Source organism: Triturus cristatus, chromosome 12, assembly GCF_964204655.1.
Source record: "Triturus cristatus chromosome 12, aTriCri1.1, whole genome shotgun sequence".
NCBI classification, from domain to species: Eukaryota; Metazoa; Chordata; class Amphibia; order Caudata; family Salamandridae; genus Triturus; species Triturus cristatus.
This window is the reverse complement of record NC_140595.1, coordinates 608,936,461-608,957,914: the sequence shown is the minus strand read 5'-3', so window position 1 is coordinate 608,957,914 and position 21,454 is coordinate 608,936,461. Positions and strand designations below refer to the sequence as shown.

At 46.7% G+C, this 21,454-nt stretch overlaps 1 protein-coding gene across 1 annotated transcript in view; it reads left to right on the top strand.

Annotated features, from left to right (window-relative positions):
* The window catches only part of LOC146776379 (mitochondrial inner membrane m-AAA protease component AFG3L1-like), a 327,798-nt gene that overhangs the window by 113,684 nt on the left and 192,660 nt on the right, over positions 1-21,454 (top strand). The window contains exon 8 of the mRNA XM_085639724.1: positions 2,236-2,506. Within this exon, the coding sequence (XP_085495850.1) occupies positions 2,236-2,506 (271 nt within the window). The remainder of the gene's footprint in view (positions 1-2,235; positions 2,507-21,454) is intronic.

The following is a 21,454-nucleotide window of genomic DNA, read 5'->3' as shown; positions in this document are numbered from 1 at the left end:
CATTGTGATGAGACTGCGAATTTCAGGCCAATTAGTCTTTAAACAGGCTCCAGAAGCTTGTTTGCCGGCAAGTGTTAGAGAAACTAACTGACTGGGCCGATTTTAAATAATACGTTCTCAGACTTACAAGTAGGTTTTAGGCCAAAAACTAACATCCTTGACCAAATTCCGAGATTTTTAACAATATACTGGAAAAACATGGTCCTGGATGTCTTTGTCATCTTCGTAGACTTAAAATCTAGTTTTGATATGGTCCCACCTATGAAACTTTGGGAAGTCTTAGAAAACATGGAAGTCCCATCTAATATTTTGTTTGGCTATCCTTATTAGGATTCACGAGAATAATACAGCACGAGTTGGGTACAGCAAGCATGGGGAATTAACAGATGCATTTGGTATAGAAAGGGGAGTACGCTAGAGGTGCGTGCTAGCTACAACTCTTTGCACTATTTGTAAATCATCTGGCTGACTTTTTAAATTTCCCCAAAAATTACGCCCCAAAAATTGGTTTTATAAAAATTCCGGTACTAATATTTGCAGACGACACGCTGTTAATTTCCAATTTCTCTAGCGGCCTGCAAGCAATATTGAACCACTTTCTTCAGTTTTCTACTGATCGGGGGTCAAGAGATAAACATAAGTAAAACAAAGTATATGATATTAAACTCCCATGGGACTTCCCAAATTAATGTATTGGTAAACCACTCCCCCTTTAAGTGAGTTTTTGAGTTTGTTTACCTTGGGATAACTCTGTCCTACAAATTAAGCTGGAAGGCCGAGGTGAGCAAGTGTGTTCTTCCACTCCACTCCAACAGCAGTCTGGGACAATTCTCAAGCTGGCCAAAAGACTGAAATCTAAAAATCTAACCTCGTCCTTAGAACTATATAAAATCAGGACATAGAGTGCAGCCCTCTACGGAGTGGAACTGTCGGGTCATTCAAACATAAGGGAATTAACTGTGGCTGAGAATCGTTTTGCTAGGCAGTTACTCCCGCAGAGTACCCCAATACTTTCCCTATTGATGGACCTGGGTCTGTATCCCATTTCTTTTATGATACAATTGAGGCCCTTATTATTCTGGTATATACTCTGGACAACCCCTGAATTGGAGCCTTATAGACTAACCTTCAAGGATCTTTTGAACACACCAGGCCATTTGAGGATATTGTGGCTGTTATACCTAAAAAGGATGTTTAAAGCTCTTGCCCTGGATTCCCTGTGGGACAAACCAGAAAAAGCCCTTAAGATATCAAAAAGCCTGATAAAAGAGTGGTGCAGAGACTACCTATGGGGTGAAATGATTAAAAAACGTTCCTCTGGTTGTCTAACAGACTACTTTCTTGATCATAAGATCAGCCCTAATTGCGAGACCTGCCTAGAAGTGATGCAAGGCTTTTTTCCTAGGCAACTCTACTTGAAGTTTAGATCGGGTACCCTTCCCATAGCAGAGTTTACTGGGAGATTGGGGTCCAATACTGGTTTTAGCAAATTCTGCCCAGTGTGTAACATAAGTCTCGATACCATTACTCACTTTGCATTCTTCTGCTCTGGCTACAACAACTCCTGTAATAAGTGGATTATTCCTGTATGTCGCCTTACGGGTGTAAGAACAATTGGGGTAACCTTAAGGATATTGAAATCTGACACAAGGGAAGTGGTCATGGTCACCATGGCAACATTTCTCCATGCAGCTTGGCTTATACGTATGTGGATTGTAAGCACCACTTTGAAACAGGGGAACGTGTTGTAATTTTTACATGGAGAGAAGGGGTGTATAAAGCAAACTGAATTAAATAAAGGTGTCTAAAAAGACTTTGCATCTGGCGAGTATACTGTAAAAGGTGGGTAGTATTATTAAAGATATTATATAAGAGAGGAGTTTAGTAGTGGTTGGCCTGATTCAGGATGATTTATGATTCAGAGGGGAATTGTAACAACATTCATCCCATAGAAAGAGGATATACATCTGAAGGGTCATTACCCCCTCCCCCCCCTTATTTTTTCTCTATTTTAGTTGCTTCTTATGTGGTTTTACATTATTATTTTTTTAAAGATCAATCACATTTTCAATTGACAGAAATGTTAAAGTGACCCTTGTATATAGGATATGGTATTTTTAATTGTTTTGTGTTTATGGATTTTAATTCAAAATAAACTGTTTAATAGACTGTGGAAATGATGTTATGATCTACCGTAAATTCTTTGTAACAATCTATTGTTTCTTGTTTTTGCAGCTCGTTCCTTGTAAGCCTTGTGCCCACTCTCCTCCTGGTCGGCTTTCTTCTCTACAGTGTCCGGCGGGGACCAATGGGAGCTGGGCGTGGTGGACGAGGCGGAGGACTTTTCAGTGTTGGTGAGACAACAGCAAAAATGCTGAAAGACAACATCAATGTGAAGTTCAAGGATGTTGCTGGCTGTGAAGAGGCCAAGTTAGAAATTATGGAATTCGTAAACTTCCTGAAAAATCCGAAGCAATACATAGATCTTGGTGCAAAGATTCCCAAGGTAATTTGTGTAGGAGCATTAGATTAAAGTCTTGTCAAAACAAGGTTATCCCTTGAAGGACAGTGTCCAATAATTAATTTACAGATTTGTGTACTTGGGCATGATTTCTTTAGCATATTAATGACTAAATTTCTGCTATTAGTTCAGGCACTCCCCTTTTAAAAAAAATAAAAAATAACCCCAACTCATGAATGTGAGCATGTCTCTATTTAGGCAGCATCAAATGGCGCATCTGTCAGACCTGAATGGTGATATTGGCTCTGCCCTGCCTAATCCCTACCAACACTCTGAGTTCCCCTGACCCACCAGCAGTGGTAATTGTCCTCTGTTAATGGACGGCTGGCCCATAGCAGTAGACTTGTGGAACGATGCAGACTGTTGACCACAAACACCACTTGGCCGAAAGTAGTTTGTAAATGTCAATAGAACCTGGAGTTGGCAATATAGAACTATATTCAACATGTTTTATATATCCTGCTTATTTTGGGATAGCTTGAAAAATGTTTTTATTTTGCAATGTGGAAATAGTAAGTGGTCTGCAGTAAAAAGAGAACACTACTTAACTACGGAAAATGTAGAATACTATGGATAATGTAGAATTTTAGAAGAATATTCCCTTATTTAAACCGTTTTCCACCCCAGTGCTGAGGCCTTATTTTTTATGTTTCGGCCAATACGTGCTTGAGCCTTCATAACTTTTCCACAGAGGATATTCAGACCAAATTTTTGTCCTTGTTATTCCCACATGTTCTGGATCCTAAAGGTGACCCGGATTTGTGTAACCCTGAGGAGTGAACTGAGAAAAAGCTAAAATATAGTTTAATGTTGGAGTTTTCTGTATTTTGAAAAATGGCAAAGTGCTGTACAAGAGACTGTATGTTTGTTGAGCTACAATTAACATCTTCCCAGTTCCAGGCACAAACCAAGATGTAAACCCTAAACAACTTCGGGAATAGGGAAAAAATAGAAAGGCTCTCCCCATATATGTGGCTTGCTTTATCCTTGGACCCTGCCAGTGAGCATTGGGAAGCTTCCTTTTGTGTTGTCTGGCAGTTGTAAAAATGCTCAAGTGTGCAGAGTTTACTGAAGGACCTGTCTGTGTATTTGGAAATTTGTAGGTTTATAGTATGAATATGTGAGTAGTAATCGGAGCAGAGTTCTGTGTATGACTCATGCTTTGACCATCTGTACTCTACCTACACAAGATCTCTATGAAAACGAGCCTAGGCTAAGCTTTGATAATCTCTTCATGTCTCTCTCACTCGGAGTTCTGACTAATACTGTGGCGGTGCTAGAGGAACCTTTACTAATTGCTCTCCATGACAGCCTGCTTCGACTCTGGAAGGCTTGTCTTTCATGCACCTTTTGTGCACTCACTGCAATAAATATGCCTCCTTCCACTGTGTCTTCGTAAGTTGGGGGGTGGATCTAATGATGTCTTGTAACCCATCTGTCTCACAGTGGGAGTATACCTGCATTTGAAAACTATTGTGAACATGTTGGGATAGACTCTCCTTAGTTCCCTAATGAGCACTTCCATTAAGGACATTGCCGACAATGGTTGTAGGAGAGTAGGGTCTGCACTTATGTTGCCCCCACTTTTTTTCTGATGTTAACACAGGTTTCTGGCTATAGTCTGGCTGGGTCCCTGCTAATCAGGGCCCCAGTCTCTCTGTTCTCTCTAAACAACTTGGAGTGCATATTAGATGCACTAGTGATTGGATACTGTGGTACCTTATGAGTCCCTAGTATATGGTACCCTAGGTACCAAGGGCATAGGTACTTCACAGGACTACCAAGGGCTGAAGCATGTATTATGCCACCCTTGGGAAGCTGACTAAATCTGACACCACATGCCTGCTACTGCAGCCTGGGTGAGGTAGTGTTAGCACTCCTCACTGAGGTATAGGTTCCTATATCTCACCATACACACACATATAAACCTATCAGTCACCCCTAAGGCAGGCCCTATCAATCCTGAGGTGCAGGGTGCTTGGTTTACAATATGAGTGGGTGCCTCTGCATGAGCAGGACCCCTCTGCAGCTGGCAGAGTCTATTCTCTGTGGCTGTTTGTGGATGCGGTTAAACCATATACTCTTAAGTGCATTATAACCTACCGGTAAATGCTAACTTTGGAATGACTGCATCAAAACATGTCGTGTTTGGTGTCAAACAACTTGGAATCATACCCCCACACCAGTAACTGGTGTGGGAGTATGATCCCACCCTTCTAGAGGGGACGACATGTACCCACTGTGGAAACACAGTAGAAATCTGAAAGAGCCCTGGCATCACAAAATGGATGCCACCAGCACAGACATTGGGCTACCCTCCTGCTGCTGACTGAAACTCGCAGTGGAGGAGGCCCAACAATAGACATCCTGTCACAGGGAGGTGTAACCACCTTCTAGACAGGATTTACTGTATTGGGGCTGGGTGGGTGCACTCCTAGAGTGCTTTGAAGTCCTGCACTGGGGGAGCAGTAGGCTCCTCTGTGCATATGCCAGCTCAAACCGGTTCAGGGGCTACCTGTCCCTGCTCTGGCGTGAAACTGGACAATGGGAAGTGGGTGTAACCACCTCCTACTCAGACCCTCCCAGAGGAGTGGTCATAAAGCTAGTCCCTCCCTTTCTTTTAGTATAAGATAGGGAACCCTTGCCATTGCAAACTAGATATCCCTGGACGATGCTTTACAAGAAGAATCCTGGCCCTTAGACGTTCCACTACCTTTGGAAGACTGAAGAATCTCTGTTGGAGTCAAGGAGTGACTCCCCTGCTTGGCAGGCACCAAAAACTCTAATCAAGGGTCACAAACTTTCCCGCCGGAGTCCGTAGTCCCTGCAGCCCCGGAAGTGGATTTCCTGACTTCTCGACGGCCATTGTGAGTCCCCAGTAGAGCTGAGGCGAGTGGACCCCACGAGTGACGAGGAACAGCAATACCCGGGTACCATGCACTATTGTAGAGTGCAACCCCTTCACGACGTTCTATGAACTTGTGTATTGGACCATTTGTGGCCCAAGCTTCCAGCAGGTTGTGCACCGAAAATCAGAGGCCTACCCCGTCCCGAGTGACCGTGGGCTCCTGTAAAGCATTTCCTCACGAGGCGTCTTCGCGATCCCTTGCCCGTTGGCTTGTGGGTCCCCTGAAGACTTTCTTATCGAACCAAAGGGCTCCCCTGGTTGCTCCAGGCCTGCCCTCACTCCCCCTCGCCGGGTGAGTCCTTCAGACCTTGCTGGTCTGCACCACTGACTTTATTCACTTTCCACAAGACTTGCTGTTGCCAAGGCTTGTTGGCTCCAATCCGGTTGCCGACACCTCAGTAAGCTGCAGACTTCGTGGGACACTCCGAATCCAGCGGCTGGTCATCGTCGATGCCTCCTGGACCTCGTGGGCGAAGAGTCAAAACACCGTTGATCACCTGAAATCACCAGACTTCCGTGGGCATCCATCTTCCTGGCCCCGGGTCACTGGCAAGTGACTGTGAACACTGTCCCTTCTGCTTTCAGGTCATCTTCATCCTTAAATCCAGCCTTGGATTCCACAGGACACTTCTACAGTCTTCGCAAGCAGCAAATCTTCTTTGGCTCCCATAGAAAACAGCGACGCGACGCGACCCGACACCAAAAGACACCTATGCACCTGGCTTCCCTGGGTGAGGTAACTCGTGCACTCCGGTGCCCTAGTGTGTGTTGGCCCTCGAATTACTTTCCTTGTAAATAGCTTGCTTGTAGACTTCCTCGAAGTACCCTAAAACTTTAAAGATCCAACCGCGACTTGCTCCATTGAAATCAATAGGGAACCCGCGGCTGTGTTCTCACACTGCACGCGTCTCCCGTGGGTCTTTTACTTACCTGCCTTGGGTGGATTAGTGAATCGCCAGCGATTCTACAGGCCCTAGGCCTTGTCCCTCTGCAAGTCGACTTTCCTAAACCTCTTTTTTTAGTATATGGTCTGGTACGCCCCTAGGGCCCCAGTCATATTTGTGCTTAACTTATTGTGAAACGTTGATATTTGATTGTGTTCCTGCCTTCTAATCTCATAAAGAGATTAGTAGAGTGTGTTTAGAAATAAATACATATATATTTGATATATACCTGTGTAGTGTCCTTTCATTTGGTAATTCAAGAGATTATAAGGTAAAACAAGCTGCTTTACATTCCTCCGAGACTTAGCCTGAAGGCTGCTCTCCATAGCTACCACTAGGATAGCTTTCTTTAAAAGGTTGTCTTAAACCTATCTACCATAAGAGTCGAATTGGACTGGTGCAAGGTGGCCACTATAACTAGTGACCAGCATATGCCAGGCCAACTTCTCACAAGGGTACTTTGGCAAATTGTGGCAGATGTCATGTCTCTTTTAAGTGCAGTGCATTAACTGTAATGCATTTGAAATAAGGCAGACAGAACATCATCCATGTTTTGACAGAGGATGAACATGGCAAGCAGGCCACCCGTGAACAATATGTACATATTTACTGGAGTCAGTAAGGACACAGTATGTTAATAGTAATCTTTTATTAATTTAAAAAAAATAGAAAACCCTCTCACTTGCATGTATTGGATGTTGAGTAAGTGTTTACCACTGTTATGCATCATTCTGTCGTTAAACAGGGACATCACCAACAAACAAACCCTATCTTTCCTTCGGCCTATTTTCTGCCATTTATTGTGCAATTCACAAATAGTCTTTCAGGGTGATAATCCTACATCAAGTCAATTATGCCACATCTTGATTGTAAAAATGTGCATCTCAATGTGTAGGGCCCATTTCTATCTTGAACGTTGCCTCGGAGAGGATGTGTTGAAACCATAATTATTTGGGGCATAAGGGTTGTCCAAAGTCTTGGGAGATGAACTTCAAGATGGGGGCCAAGTCTCAGCAAAGTCTCTAACCTGTTCTATATATGTGTTGTTTTACATCTCTAACTGGTCCCATAAGCAATAGTGCCACTTTACGATCTCTGGGCTCCTAGTTTTTCTCCGGGCTCCTAGTTTTTCCCCAAAGCGCTGTCACTACCTGTTTGACTGCATCTAAGGCTAGGGTACTTTGCTTCCCCATGACTGCGTAGAGTGGAAACGTCTGTTTTATTCTTAAAGCCTCCGATAATGTACAATAGAAATCTTGTTTTTTTTCGTGTCAAACATCATGTTAATTCCATTGACTATATTCTCCCAGGATAGATGACATTTTGGACAGTGCAGTCACAAGTGGAGCAGTATAACTCTTTGGCTGCAACCTTTGCAGCATCTGTCTACTCTGCACCTATCATCTTTCTGTGCACTTCAGGTGTGCAGTTGGTATGGGATATAGTACCACTGGAGAGATTCTTTGCATTTCTCTTTCGCTGAGGCTGACCGAGGTGTTTTGGTAGCTCGAATACCAATCTTTCTCTCTCCATTCCTCCTGAGAAAAGCATCAGTCTGGTTCTTGCTCCCATCTTTACTGGCCTGGTTTTTGAATGAAGGACTGGGTGTTGTTCATGTTTTATACACTTCAAATGTCTGTTTATTATCCCTTTTGGTCAACAGTCACCTTTTGTAAGTGGTGAGATGACTAGTAGTGTGTGGATTAATGAAGGCCTGGTGTACCCAGTGTCATATTTGATAGTATTTGAAGCTGTCTGTTTCTTCAAGCTTGTGTTCTTGTTTTTGTGTCTTCAAATGGTATAATGCCTGTGTCTGTGATAAATTCCCCTAGCCTCAATTTTTGCTGTAGTTTCAGATTCCTAATTGAAAGGTTTCATACTCCATTATAATTTAGGATGAAATCTAGTGTGCAAGGGATCAAAGTTCCCTCTTAAAAGTACAGGGTTCAAACCATGATATTTTTTAGAAAACCGATGTCAGTAACGGACACGCACAAGGTGTGCCTTTGGTGTTTGCACTCGAACACGACTCCAAGATAGATATAATGTGTGACCTCATGCACCCACATGCGACCCTGGAGCGTGAAATAAAGTTGTACGTCACTGAATTTTGAAAGAAGTCGCCCACCTTGTGTCCATCGCATTCCCACTATAGAGCATGAACCCACTCGTACTCCCGTGGCTGATCTAGTGATGGGTCTTCTTCGTGATTAGTCATCAGGTAAGTCAAAGTCCAAATCCAAGAGGAAATATAAGCAGGTGAAGCAGGACTTAATACATCTCTATCGGAAGATAAGTCCTGCGGGCATGTAGGTGCGGATCTCGCTCCTGATCACCAATCGAGAAGCCGATTCCGAAATTGATTCCAAAATGCCCTGAGTTCCGTGGACCTTTTTCAATGCAGCAGAAGGCCGAGGCCTTTCAGGAGGTTATGCTGCATAGTTTGACAAGCATTCGCAGGTGCTTCCACTTGGGTTACCGCTGGCAGATGCGTGCTTGGTGCCATCCGAGCCCCCTGAACCCTTCTCTGGTTCCTCAACAACTCTGGTGCAGGCCTCCATTCTGGCTCCAAGATTTGTGCGAGTCCCTCTTCCAGTGAAGCCAATCTCACCGGTGCCGGTCGGGGATCTGATGTCTTGAGCAAAATCCATCTCAACCAACGTTGTGCTCTGACAGTATTCATCCTTTACAACTATGTTTTAACCACACAGTGCGTTTACAACATATGTTTTTACCGCTCATATGCTTTTACTACGCATGGTTAGTATAGTTAACGTGTGTGTGTGTGTGTGTGTGTATATGTATGTGTTGATATATATATATATATATATATATATATATATATATATATATATATATAAAATAATGTGCGGGTATAGGGTGATAAGGGTTGTTGTAAGTTTTAGGGAGTTGTGTAAGAGTTTTGGGTTGTAAGAGTGTTTTAGGGTTAAGAGGTTGGTTGAGGCATTGGGTGAAAAGGGTATGTATAGGGTTTAGGGGTGGATAGGGGCATGGAGGGGTAAGGGTATTTTTTAGAGTTTAGGTGTGGGTAAGGGTATTAGGTTGTAGTGGTGTTTTATGGTTTTGGGGTGAGTAAGGGTATTGGTTTAAGGGTTTTTCTAGGGTTCAGGTGTGAGTAATGGTATAGGATGGTAAGGGTATTTCAGGGTTTAGGGGTGGGTAGGGACTTAGGGTAGTAAGGGATTGTTTAGGGTTTAGGGGTGGCTTGGGGCATAGGTGGTTAAGACATTTTTTTAGGGATTGGGGTCGGTAGTGGTATGGGGTGGTAACAGTATTTTTAGGGGTTAGGGGTGAGTAGGGGCGTGGGGTGTTTATGGTAATTTGGGATTCAGGGATGGGTAGGGACATAAGGTGGTAAGGGTATTTTTAGGGGTTAGGGGTGGGTAGGGACATAGGGCAGTAAGAGTATATTATAGAGGGGGGTTTATAGGGATTTCATCTAAATAAAAATTCACTGTAATAAAAACAGTGAATTACAGTAATAAAAAGTGTGGGGGGGGAATTTGAGGGTCTCCCCCCCCCCCCCCCCTCAAACATTTTTTTAAAATATATATATTTTTCTTTATGTAACTTATTAATACTTCACCTGCATCATAAAAGCATATGTGTGGTAAAGACATGCGTTGTAAAAAATGTGTGGTAAAAGCATGCATTGTAAGGTCATACAACCTGCTCTGATGCCACTCCAGCACACCTGGTTTCTGTACAGCCTAATTCAGACAGTATACTCCCCCTACCACGAAGCTATCCTCAGAGGCTCCATCTTTTTGGTTCTGATTCTGACCAGAGTTTGCCACCATCCAGAGATGGCCATGCGGATGATTTACCCCCACATTATGATGATGAAAATGTATGGGGATGATTTCCCCTTCTTGAGTCACCAACGGATGAGAGTGCTTCCTTTGCTTTGGTAATTCAACATGCTGCTGAATTTCCAGACTTAAAATTGCCTTCTTCTGAAGTTAAGACAAATGTCCCGACAGAGGTCCTACAACCTGGACTTGCGTCCTCTGAGCCCTTACTACCATACAACGAAGCTGTAATTGACACTCTGATGGGTACTTGGTTTAAGCCGTGCTTTTGACCACTGTTGAACAGGCAGGTTGTGAAACTCCACAGACATCACCTGGTGACCATAATTTTATTAAGCAGCATCCTTCTTCTGAGCTGAAACAAGTCCTGCGCACACGTTTCTCACGGTGGAGGTAGATGGCTTGTCCCGAAGCCATCTACCTCCACCGTTCACTACGGTCTACCCATAGAACAGACGCACACCTCCTCCTACATTGCACTGATTCATACCCTGGGATCAGCGACTCTTTAGTCCTCCCTTCCACCTTCGTGGCATCACCACGCACCGTTTATTATCACCCTTCTCACCAACTGCGCTTTTCCAGTCCCTTGATTCTCATATACACAGCCATGTTCATTTCCTCTACAGCCCTGAAGAGTCACAGGATGTTTCCCGCATGACGAAACACGTGTCGGCTGGTTTTTTTCTTTCTATATCTATTGAAGAAACATATCATAAAATTTCTAAACCAGATTGGTCGCACACTGCTACACCTACCAGGCGTGTTCCCCCAATGAAAATGGTCCCTGAAGGTCAGCGTCGGCGGATACACCTATGCTCGAGTGTGAATGCAAGTATGCGTGGCGTGTGCCATCCCTGGACACGTGTTTCGAGGTAGTTGCCTCTCGTCAGCAGGGAGTAGGAAAATGTGTGGGGTTGCTGTGTAAGCTGCTAAAATCGTATCAGGTCTAGTACCTCTCGTAGCGCGCAGGTGCGTAACCATGAGTCCGTCGACTCCACCGGCTCAAGGGAGCCTGAATATAAAGCTAAACCAGATTGGTCGCACACTGCTACACCTACCAGGCGTGTTCCCCCAATGAAAATGGTCCCTGAAGGTCAGCGTCGGCGGATACACCTATGCTCGAGTGTGAATGCAAGTATGCGTGGCGTGTGCCATCCCTGGACACGTGTTTCGAGGTAGTTGCCTCTCGTCAGCAGGGAGTAGGAAAATGTGTGGGGTTGCTGTGTAAGCTGCTAAAATCGTATCAGGTCTAGTACCTCTCGTAGCGCGCAGGTGCGTAACCATGAGTCCGTCGACTCCACCGGCTCAAGGGAGCCTGAATATAAAGCTAAACCAGATTGGTCGCACACTGCTACACCTACCAGGCGTGTTCCCCCAATGAAAATGGTCCCTGAAGGTCAGCGTCGGCGGATACACCTATGCTCGAGTGTGAATGCAAGTATGCGTGGCGTGTGCCATCCCTGGACACGTGTTTCGAGGTAGTTGCCTCTCGTCAGCAGGGAGTAGGAAAATGTGTGGGGTTGCTGTGTAAGCTGCTAAAATCGTATCAGGTCTAGTACCTCTCGTAGCGCGCAGGTGCGTAACCATGAGTCCGTCGACTCCACCGGCTCAAGGGAGCCTGAATATAAAGCTAAACCAGATTGGTCGCACACTGCTACACCTACCAGGCGTGTTCCCCCAATGAAAATGGTCCCTGAAGGTCAGCGTCGGCGGATACACCTATGCTCGAGTGTGAATGCAAGTATGCGTGGCGTGTGCCATCCCTGGACACGTGTTTCGAGGTAGTTGCCTCTCGTCAGCAGGGAGTAGGAAAATGTGTGGGGTTGCTGTGTAAGCTGCTAAAATCGTATCAGGTCTAGTACCTCTCGTAGCGCGCAGGTGCGTAACCATGAGTCCGTCGACTCCACCGGCTCAAGGGAGCCTGAATATAAAGCTAAACCAGATTGGTCGCACACTGCTACACCTACCAGGCGTGTTCCCCCAATGAAAATGGTCCCTGAAGGTCAGCGTCGGCGGATACACCTATGCTCGAGTGTGAATGCAAGTATGCGTGGCGTGTGCCATCCCTGGACACGTGTTTCGAGGTAGTTGCCTCTCGTCAGCAGGGAGTAGGAAAATGTGTGGGGTTGCTGTGTAAGCTGCTAAAATCGTATCAGGTCTAGTACCTCTCGTAGCGCGCAGGTGCGTAACCATGAGTCCGTCGACTCCACCGGCTCAAGGGAGCCTGAATATAAAGCTAAACCAGATTGGTCGCACACTGCTACACCTACCAGGCGTGTTCCCCCAATGAAAATGGTCCCTGAAGGTCAGCGTCGGCGGATACACCTATGCTCGAGTGTGAATGCAAGTATGCGTGGCGTGTGCCATCCCTGGACACGTGTTTCGAGGTAGTTGCCTCTCGTCAGCAGGGAGTAGGAAAATGTGTGGGGTTGCTGTGTAAGCTGCTAAAATCGTATCAGGTCTAGTACCTCTCGTAGCGCGCAGGTGCGTAACCATGAGTCCGTCGACTCCACCGGCTCAAGGGAGCCTGAATATAAAGCTAAACCAGATTGGTCGCACACTGCTACACCTACCAGGCGTGTTCCCCCAATGAAAATGGTCCCTGAAGGTCAGCGTCGGCGGATACACCTATGCTCGAGTGTGAATGCAAGTATGCGTGGCGTGTGCCATCCCTGGACACGTGTTTCGAGGTAGTTGCCTCTCGTCAGCAGGGAGTAGGAAAATGTGTGGGGTTGCTGTGTAAGCTGCTAAAATCGTATCAGGTCTAGTACCTCTCGTAGCGCGCAGGTGCGTAACCATGAGTCCGTCGACTCCACCGGCTCAAGGGAGCCTGAATATAAAGCTAAACCAGATTGGTCGCACACTGCTACACCTACCAGGCGTGTTCCCCCAATGAAAATGGTCCCTGAAGGTCAGCGTCGGCGGATACACCTATGCTCGAGTGTGAATGCAAGTATGCGTGGCGTGTGCCATCCCTGGACACGTGTTTCGAGGTAGTTGCCTCTCGTCAGCAGGGAGTAGGAAAATGTGTGGGGTTGCTGTGTAAGCTGCTAAAATCGTATCAGGTCTAGTACCTCTCGTAGCGCGCAGGTGCGTAACCATGAGTCCGTCGACTCCACCGGCTCAAGGGAGCCTGAATATAAAGCTAAACCAGATTGGTCGCACACTGCTACACCTACCAGGCGTGTTCCCCCAATGAAAATGGTCCCTGAAGGTCAGCGTCGGCGGATACACCTATGCTCGAGTGTGAATGCAAGTATGCGTGGCGTGTGCCATCCCTGGACACGTGTTTCGAGGTAGTTGCCTCTCGTCAGCAGGGAGTAGGAAAATGTGTGGGGTTGCTGTGTAAGCTGCTAAAATCGTATCAGGTCTAGTACCTCTCGTAGCGCGCAGGTGCGTAACCATGAGTCCGTCGACTCCACCGGCTCAAGGGAGCCTGAATATAAAGCTAAACCAGATTGGTCGCACACTGCTACACCTACCAGGCGTGTTCCCCCAATGAAAATGGTCCCTGAAGGTCAGCGTCGGCGGATACACCTATGCTCGAGTGTGAATGCAAGTATGCGTGGCGTGTGCCATCCCTGGACACGTGTTTCGAGGTAGTTGCCTCTCGTCAGCAGGGAGTAGGAAAATGTGTGGGGTTGCTGTGTAAGCTGCTAAAATCGTATCAGGTCTAGTACCTCTCGTAGCGCGCAGGTGCGTAACCATGAGTCCGTCGACTCCACCGGCTCAAGGGAGCCTGAATATAAAGCTAAACCAGATTGGTCGCACACTGCTACACCTACCAGGCGTGTTCCCCCAATGAAAATGGTCCCTGAAGGTCAGCGTCGGCGGATACACCTATGCTCGAGTGTGAATGCAAGTATGCGTGGCGTGTGCCATCCCTGGACACGTGTTTCGAGGTAGTTGCCTCTCGTCAGCAGGGAGTAGGAAAATGTGTGGGGTTGCTGTGTAAGCTGCTAAAATCGTATCAGGTCTAGTACCTCTCGTAGCGCGCAGGTGCGTAACCATGAGTCCGTCGACTCCACCGGCTCAAGGGAGCCTGAATATAAAGCTAAACCAGATTGGTCGCACACTGCTACACCTACCAGGCGTGTTCCCCCAATGAAAATGGTCCCTGAAGGTCAGCGTCGGCGGATACACCTATGCTCGAGTGTGAATGCAAGTATGCGTGGCGTGTGCCATCCCTGGACACGTGTTTCGAGGTAGTTGCCTCTCGTCAGCAGGGAGTAGGAAAATGTGTGGGGTTGCTGTGTAAGCTGCTAAAATCGTATCAGGTCTAGTACCTCTCGTAGCGCGCAGGTGCGTAACCATGAGTCCGTCGACTCCACCGGCTCAAGGGAGCCTGAATATAAAGCTAAACCAGATTGGTCGCACACTGCTACACCTACCAGGCGTGTTCCCCCAATGAAAATGGTCCCTGAAGGTCAGCGTCGGCGGATACACCTATGCTCGAGTGTGAATGCAAGTATGCGTGGCGTGTGCCATCCCTGGACACGTGTTTCGAGGTAGTTGCCTCTCGTCAGCAGGGAGTAGGAAAATGTGTGGGGTTGCTGTGTAAGCTGCTAAAATCGTATCAGGTCTAGTACCTCTCGTAGCGCGCAGGTGCGTAACCATGAGTCCGTCGACTCCACCGGCTCAAGGGAGCCTGAATATAAAGCTAAACCAGATTGGTCGCACACTGCTACACCTACCAGGCGTGTTCCCCCAATGAAAATGGTCCCTGAAGGTCAGCGTCGGCGGATACACCTATGCTCGAGTGTGAATGCAAGTATGCGTGGCGTGTGCCATCCCTGGACACGTGTTTCGAGGTAGTTGCCTCTCGTCAGCAGGGAGTAGGAAAATGTGTGGGGTTGCTGTGTAAGCTGCTAAAATCGTATCAGGTCTAGTACCTCTCGTAGCGCGCAGGTGCGTAACCATGAGTCCGTCGACTCCACCGGCTCAAGGGAGCCTGAATATAAAGCTAAACCAGATTGGTCGCACACTGCTACACCTACCAGGCGTGTTCCCCCAATGAAAATGGTCCCTGAAGGTCAGCGTCGGCGGATACACCTATGCTCGAGTGTGAATGCAAGTATGCGTGGCGTGTGCCATCCCTGGACACGTGTTTCGAGGTAGTTGCCTCTCGTCAGCAGGGAGTAGGAAAATGTGTGGGGTTGCTGTGTAAGCTGCTAAAATCGTATCAGGTCTAGTACCTCTCGTAGCGCGCAGGTGCGTAACCATGAGTCCGTCGACTCCACCGGCTCAAGGGAGCCTGAATATAAAGCTAAACCAGATTGGTCGCACACTGCTACACCTACCAGGCGTGTTCCCCCAATGAAAATGGTCCCTGAAGGTCAGCGTCGGCGGATACACCTATGCTCGAGTGTGAATGCAAGTATGCGTGGCGTGTGCCATCCCTGGACACGTGTTTCGAGGTAGTTGCCTCTCGTCAGCAGGGAGTAGGAAAATGTGTGGGGTTGCTGTGTAAGCTGCTAAAATCGTATCAGGTCTAGTACCTCTCGTAGCGCGCAGGTGCGTAACCATGAGTCCGTCGACTCCACCGGCTCAAGGGAGCCTGAATATAAAGCTAAACCAGATTGGTCGCACACTGCTACACCTACCAGGCGTGTTCCCCCAATGAAAATGGTCCCTGAAGGTCAGCGTCGGCGGATACACCTATGCTCGAGTGTGAATGCAAGTATGCGTGGCGTGTGCCATCCCTGGACACGTGTTTCGAGGTAGTTGCCTCTCGTCAGCAGGGAGTAGGAAAATGTGTGGGGTTGCTGTGTAAGCTGCTAAAATCGTATCAGGTCTAGTACCTCTCGTAGCGCGCAGGTGCGTAACCATGAGTCCGTCGACTCCACCGGCTCAAGGGAGCCTGAATATAAAGCTAAACCAGATTGGTCGCACACTGCTACACCTACCAGGCGTGTTCCCCCAATGAAAATGGTCCCTGAAGGTCAGCGTCGGCGGATACACCTATGCTCGAGTGTGAATGCAAGTATGCGTGGCGTGTGCCATCCCTGGACACGTGTTTCGAGGTAGTTGCCTCTCGTCAGCAGGGAGTAGGAAAATGTGTGGGGTTGCTGTGTAAGCTGCTAAAATCGTATCAGGTCTAGTACCTCTCGTAGCGCGCAGGTGCGTAACCATGAGTCCGTCGACTCCACCGGCTCAAGGGAGCCTGAATATAAAGCTAAACCAGATTGGTCGCACACTGCTACACCTACCAGGCGTGTTCCCCCAATGAAAATGGTCCCTGAAGGTCAGCGTCGGCGGATACACCTATGCTCGAGTGTGAATGCAAGTATGCGTGGCGTGTGCCATCCCTGGACACGTGTTTCGAGGTAGTTGCCTCTCGTCAGCAGGGAGTAGGAAAATGTGTGGGGTTGCTGTGTTATATTCAGGCTCCCTTGAGCCGGTGGAGTCGACGGACTCTGGTTACGCACCTGCGCGCTACGAGAGGTACTAGACCTGATAACGATTTTAGCAGCTTACACAGCAACCCCACACATTTTCCTACTCCCTGCTGACGAGAGGCAACTACCTCGAAACACGTGTCCAGGGATGGCACACGCCACGCATACTTGCATTCACACTCGAGCATAGGTGTATCCGCCGACGCTGACCTTCAGGGACCATTTTCATTGGGGGAACACGACTGGTAGGTGTAGCAGTGTGCGACCAATCGGGTTTAACTTTATATTCAGGCTCCCTTGAGCCGGTGGAGTCGACGGACTCTGGTTACGCACCTGCGCGCTACGAGAGGTACTAGACCTGATAACGATTTTAGCAGCTTACACAGCAACCCCACACATTTTCCTACTCCCTGCTGACGAGAGGCAACTACCTCGAAACACGTGTCCAGGGATGGCACACGCCACGCATACTTGCATTCACACTCGAGCATAGGTGTATCCGCCGACGCTGACCTTCAGGGACCATTTTCATTGGGGGAACACGACTGGTAGGTGTAGCAGTGTGCGACCAATCGGGTTTAATATCATAAAATTTCATTTGAAAGACATTTCCTGGTGTTGACCTTGACATTGTGTACAAATAACGATCCCAAATGATGGTTTTACACCATTAACTCACACCCTGAGAAACGTGTGCGCAGGACTTGTTTCAGATTTTCCAGTGGGGGTCTCCTACCCACACTCTCGCAGGGGTCTTTTAGCCAGGGTTTGTTTTCCCCTGACCTTGCAGCACCGTAATCACCTTTCAATTTTTACTATTTTGTGCGATTTTGTTAGAGCGCCATTTCTTCCTGTTCTAACCAAACCCTTCGCCGAACCGAATATCCTTCTTCTGAGCGTTTGGTGTTCTGTGCTTCCACCATCAAGGTGAATCCTAATTAACTTCCCTCGTACTACTCCGCATTCAAGCTGGTTTCGTTTGCCCTTAGTGCAGCACAACTGCCCTCATATCGGACAGATGGCAGACGATTTGCAGGACTATGCGCTTCCATTCCTTTCAGACCTGCAGCAGTATCCCCCACATCAGAGCAGCCGTCAGAGGAGCACCTGTCCATCTTTTTGCAAGAGGTGCAAGCTCTACTGTCCAACAGGGCCATCAACCTAGATCCGGACTTGGGAATAGGAATGGGTCGTTATTCCTGCGATTTCCTCATGCCAAAGAAGGTTGAGGACCTTAGTCTTATTTTAAATCTTTGTTCTCTTAATGCCTCCCTGCGTAAAGACAATGTCACAATGCTCAAACTGGCCAAAGTTCTGTCTGTCCAGGATCCTGGCTACTGAATGATGGCTTTGGAACTGCAGGATGCTTACTTTCATGTACTTGTCCTGCATTCCAACAAATGTTACCCATAGTGTAAGGTTGACCAAGAGCATTTTCAGTTTATTGTGCTCCCCTGTTGTAGAACACCTCCAGATGACTGCGAACCTCTAGGCATTGTTGGGGTTCTCCATTAACGTGTTGATATCACAACTGACTGCTTCGTAGAGACTTCCTTTTATAGTCGCAGTCTTGGACACAGTGCCATTCAGGGCCTTTCCTCCATGCAGTGAGTCCAGGACAGTTGGACTAGGATCCCTATGTTGGGCCTTGTTCCTGGATCTCAGTGATGGTAGTTCTGAGGCTTGTTGGCCTTATGCATCCTGCTTGTCTACTTTGACAGGTGTGCTCTTCAGTTGGATCTGAAGTCTCAATGGACCCAGCACCAAGAAAACCTGTTGTATGTCATCCAGGTTTTGGAGAAGGCTGCACAAGATCTGCTGTCGTGAATGCTCAACCACAATCTGACCAGAGACAGATCCTCTCTCTTTCCCACCCAGAGCTGATTATGGTGATGGATGTGTCATGGCTGGATTGTGGGGGGTTTTCTGGGAGAGTTGAAGGTCAGAGGACTCTGGTCTTCCGCAGACACCCTGCTTTATATCAATCTGTTAGAGTAGCAGGCTATTCATTTGGAGTAGAAAGCTTTTCTATCATCCTTGAAGGTGAGGCTGTTACAAGTACTCCGGGACAACACCACTGTAATGTGGTAGTGCAATAAGCGAGGCGAAGTGGTGTCCTAAGCCCTGTGCCAGGATGCCTTGCACCTTTTGAGGTGGTTGGAGCATAGTGTCATCTTCCTTACTGTGAACCTCCTGGCATGATCCTTCAACTCCCAGGAAGATGAGCTCAGCTGGTGAATCACAAATGGTGGCTACACCCCAAAATGGTGCAGGGTGGCTCTGACCATGGGGAGAATGCTGGCAAGGTTTTTTCATCCCTGTCACATGTCCAGTGTCCAAACCTTTGCACGTTGAAGTTTTCTTTAAGGCTGTCCTGCACATACATCCAAAGAAGTTCAGGAACGACTGTGCCCAAGTCATTCAAGAGGCCATGGATTGGGCCAGGAGAGTGTGGTACCGGGCCCTCTGAGCTGTATGTCTACCCTCCAATCTGGCTACCACTTCAGGAGGATCTTCTATAGCAGCAACAGGGCAGAGTTCTCCACCTAAACATGCACAATCTACAACTCTATGCATGTGGATCGAGTGGTGGCAGTTGCCTGTTTTATTTGCCAACCGAGGTTTTAGATGTCATCCTGGCTGCCAAGCAACCTTCCTTGAAGACTATTTACGCCCAGTGCTGGGACAGGTTTGTGGCCTGATGCGGAGTCTGCAAGACAGACCCTTTTCCAAGCTAGTCTGTCATCTATATTGTTATTTATTTTGTCTTTGGCTCAGCAAGACCTTGCAGTGAGCAATGTTAAAGATTATGTACAGGCTCTCTGCATTTACTGGACCACGTTCCTTGTTTAAATCAACTGTTGCAATGCTTTTTCTTAAAGGTATGACACATTCCCTCCCAGACCGTTTGTGATGCCATATTGTGTCCTTAATTAGGCCCTGACATTTTTCATGTGTACTTCCTTCGACCCAAAGCACAGCTGCTTGTTGCGACATCTGACCCTAAAGACGGTCTTCCACATTGCAATTACCTCAGCTTATCGCATGAGTGAGCTGTAGGCTCTCTCATTGCAACGAACACAACTGTTTTCCAGACAGAAGTGCTGAAGACAAGAGAGGCCTTCTTGACAAATGTGACTCATATTCACATTGGACAATCCATCCCCTCCTGAAGTCCTTTGACCGGCCTCACCACTCGAAAGAGGAGAAGAGACAATACCCCAAAAGCGCTTTAAGGTTTTACAGTGATTGCACCAAAGACCATCGGGTGAACGATCAGTTTACGTTTAGGGTTCTCTGGTGCAAACAAAGGTGAGGCGGTGCAGAAAATGATTCTATAAAGTTGAATAGTACTCTGCATTAAGATCTGCAACACCTTAGTCAAAAAGCAGCCTCAAGCAGTACGGAGGACCCATTTAACCAGAACCAAACGTGCACAAGGAGTGCCTGTCCTTGACATCTGTCATGGCAGGGGCATGAGTGCACACGTTCACTAAGCACTACTGCCTTGATAGCCATGTCCAGTAAGAAGGAATTTTGGAAAACAATAAATGGTTTATCACGACCCAATGAAACAGCTGTATCATCTACTTTAAGTGAAAAAGACTGGATTAGATTCCTGACAACACATTTAAACACCGACGGGGAAATAAATAATCTGGAAGGTGGAGGGAATGTTATTGATACGTTAAGAAAGGATTTGGATCATGAAATTGATACAACAAAAAATCAAGTATGTAAATTAATACAGAAACAAAAAGACGGTGCACCTGGTCCTAATGACATCCCATTCGCACTTTTTAAGGAAAACCCCGGTCTATGGTCAGGATATCTCAAAAAGTATTTAAGGAAATTGTCAGGACATCAACATTACCTGACACATGGAGGGGCTCTTTAATATCGCCAATATACAACAAGCATTGGCATAGCCAATAGGTCTCGCCTTTGGGACCTTATAAGTATTTAGTTATGCAGTACAATATCCTTACTGCAACAACATTAACTGTTGCATGGCTAAACACTTATAAGGTCCCAAAGGCGAGACCTATTGGCTATGCCAATGCTTGTTATACCAAGCCTGGGGGGGAGAGGGTGTGGGTCTTGTTAGACTGTCGTTTGGGATTTAGAAAATGTCTGTTGTGGCACGTAGGATCTCAGCCTTTTCATGTGGAATGCAGAGGAACACACTTGCATGTACTAACTTTTGTACTTGACATGGTATGTAAATGTATCGAGGACTGTATTGATTGGCAACTTGCTTGTTGCTTGAAATGCTAGTAGTATAGTTTAAAAATACCAATAAATAAAATAAAAAAATTCTACTGCTGAGCCACCAAAACGTAAAAGAGATCCGAAGTAGCTGTCATAAGGTCAGAAGCAAAAGCAGCAGACTCATAGAACCACCTTTCACCCTAAAGTATGTTTTTTACGGTGACATTGGAGATATGGGAAAGAAGCACATCTTTGTGTTCCCTGAATCAGCTGAATTGGCAAACAAAAGGGGTCGACCAAAGCACACTAAGGCCTGCTCTACTAATTTATTTGTGTCCTCTTATGCTGTACTTAGACAAAATGAAAGAGGCTTTCCCCACATGCCAAAACAACCTATAAAATGATCGATAAAAAATTCAACATATGATATGCAGACCTACTCACCTCTTGAACCTCTTCGTTAAAGACTCTAAATCAGAGCATGAAAGTGAAGGACGGCAATACGAAAACATTGGTTGGTGATTTTACATATGGAAGCAGAAAATCAGGGATCTCAAGCCTTTTAAATGATGAAACCGATCAAAATGCAAAGAAAAAAAAGCAAAGAAATAAAAGGAAAATATGACAAACGAAAG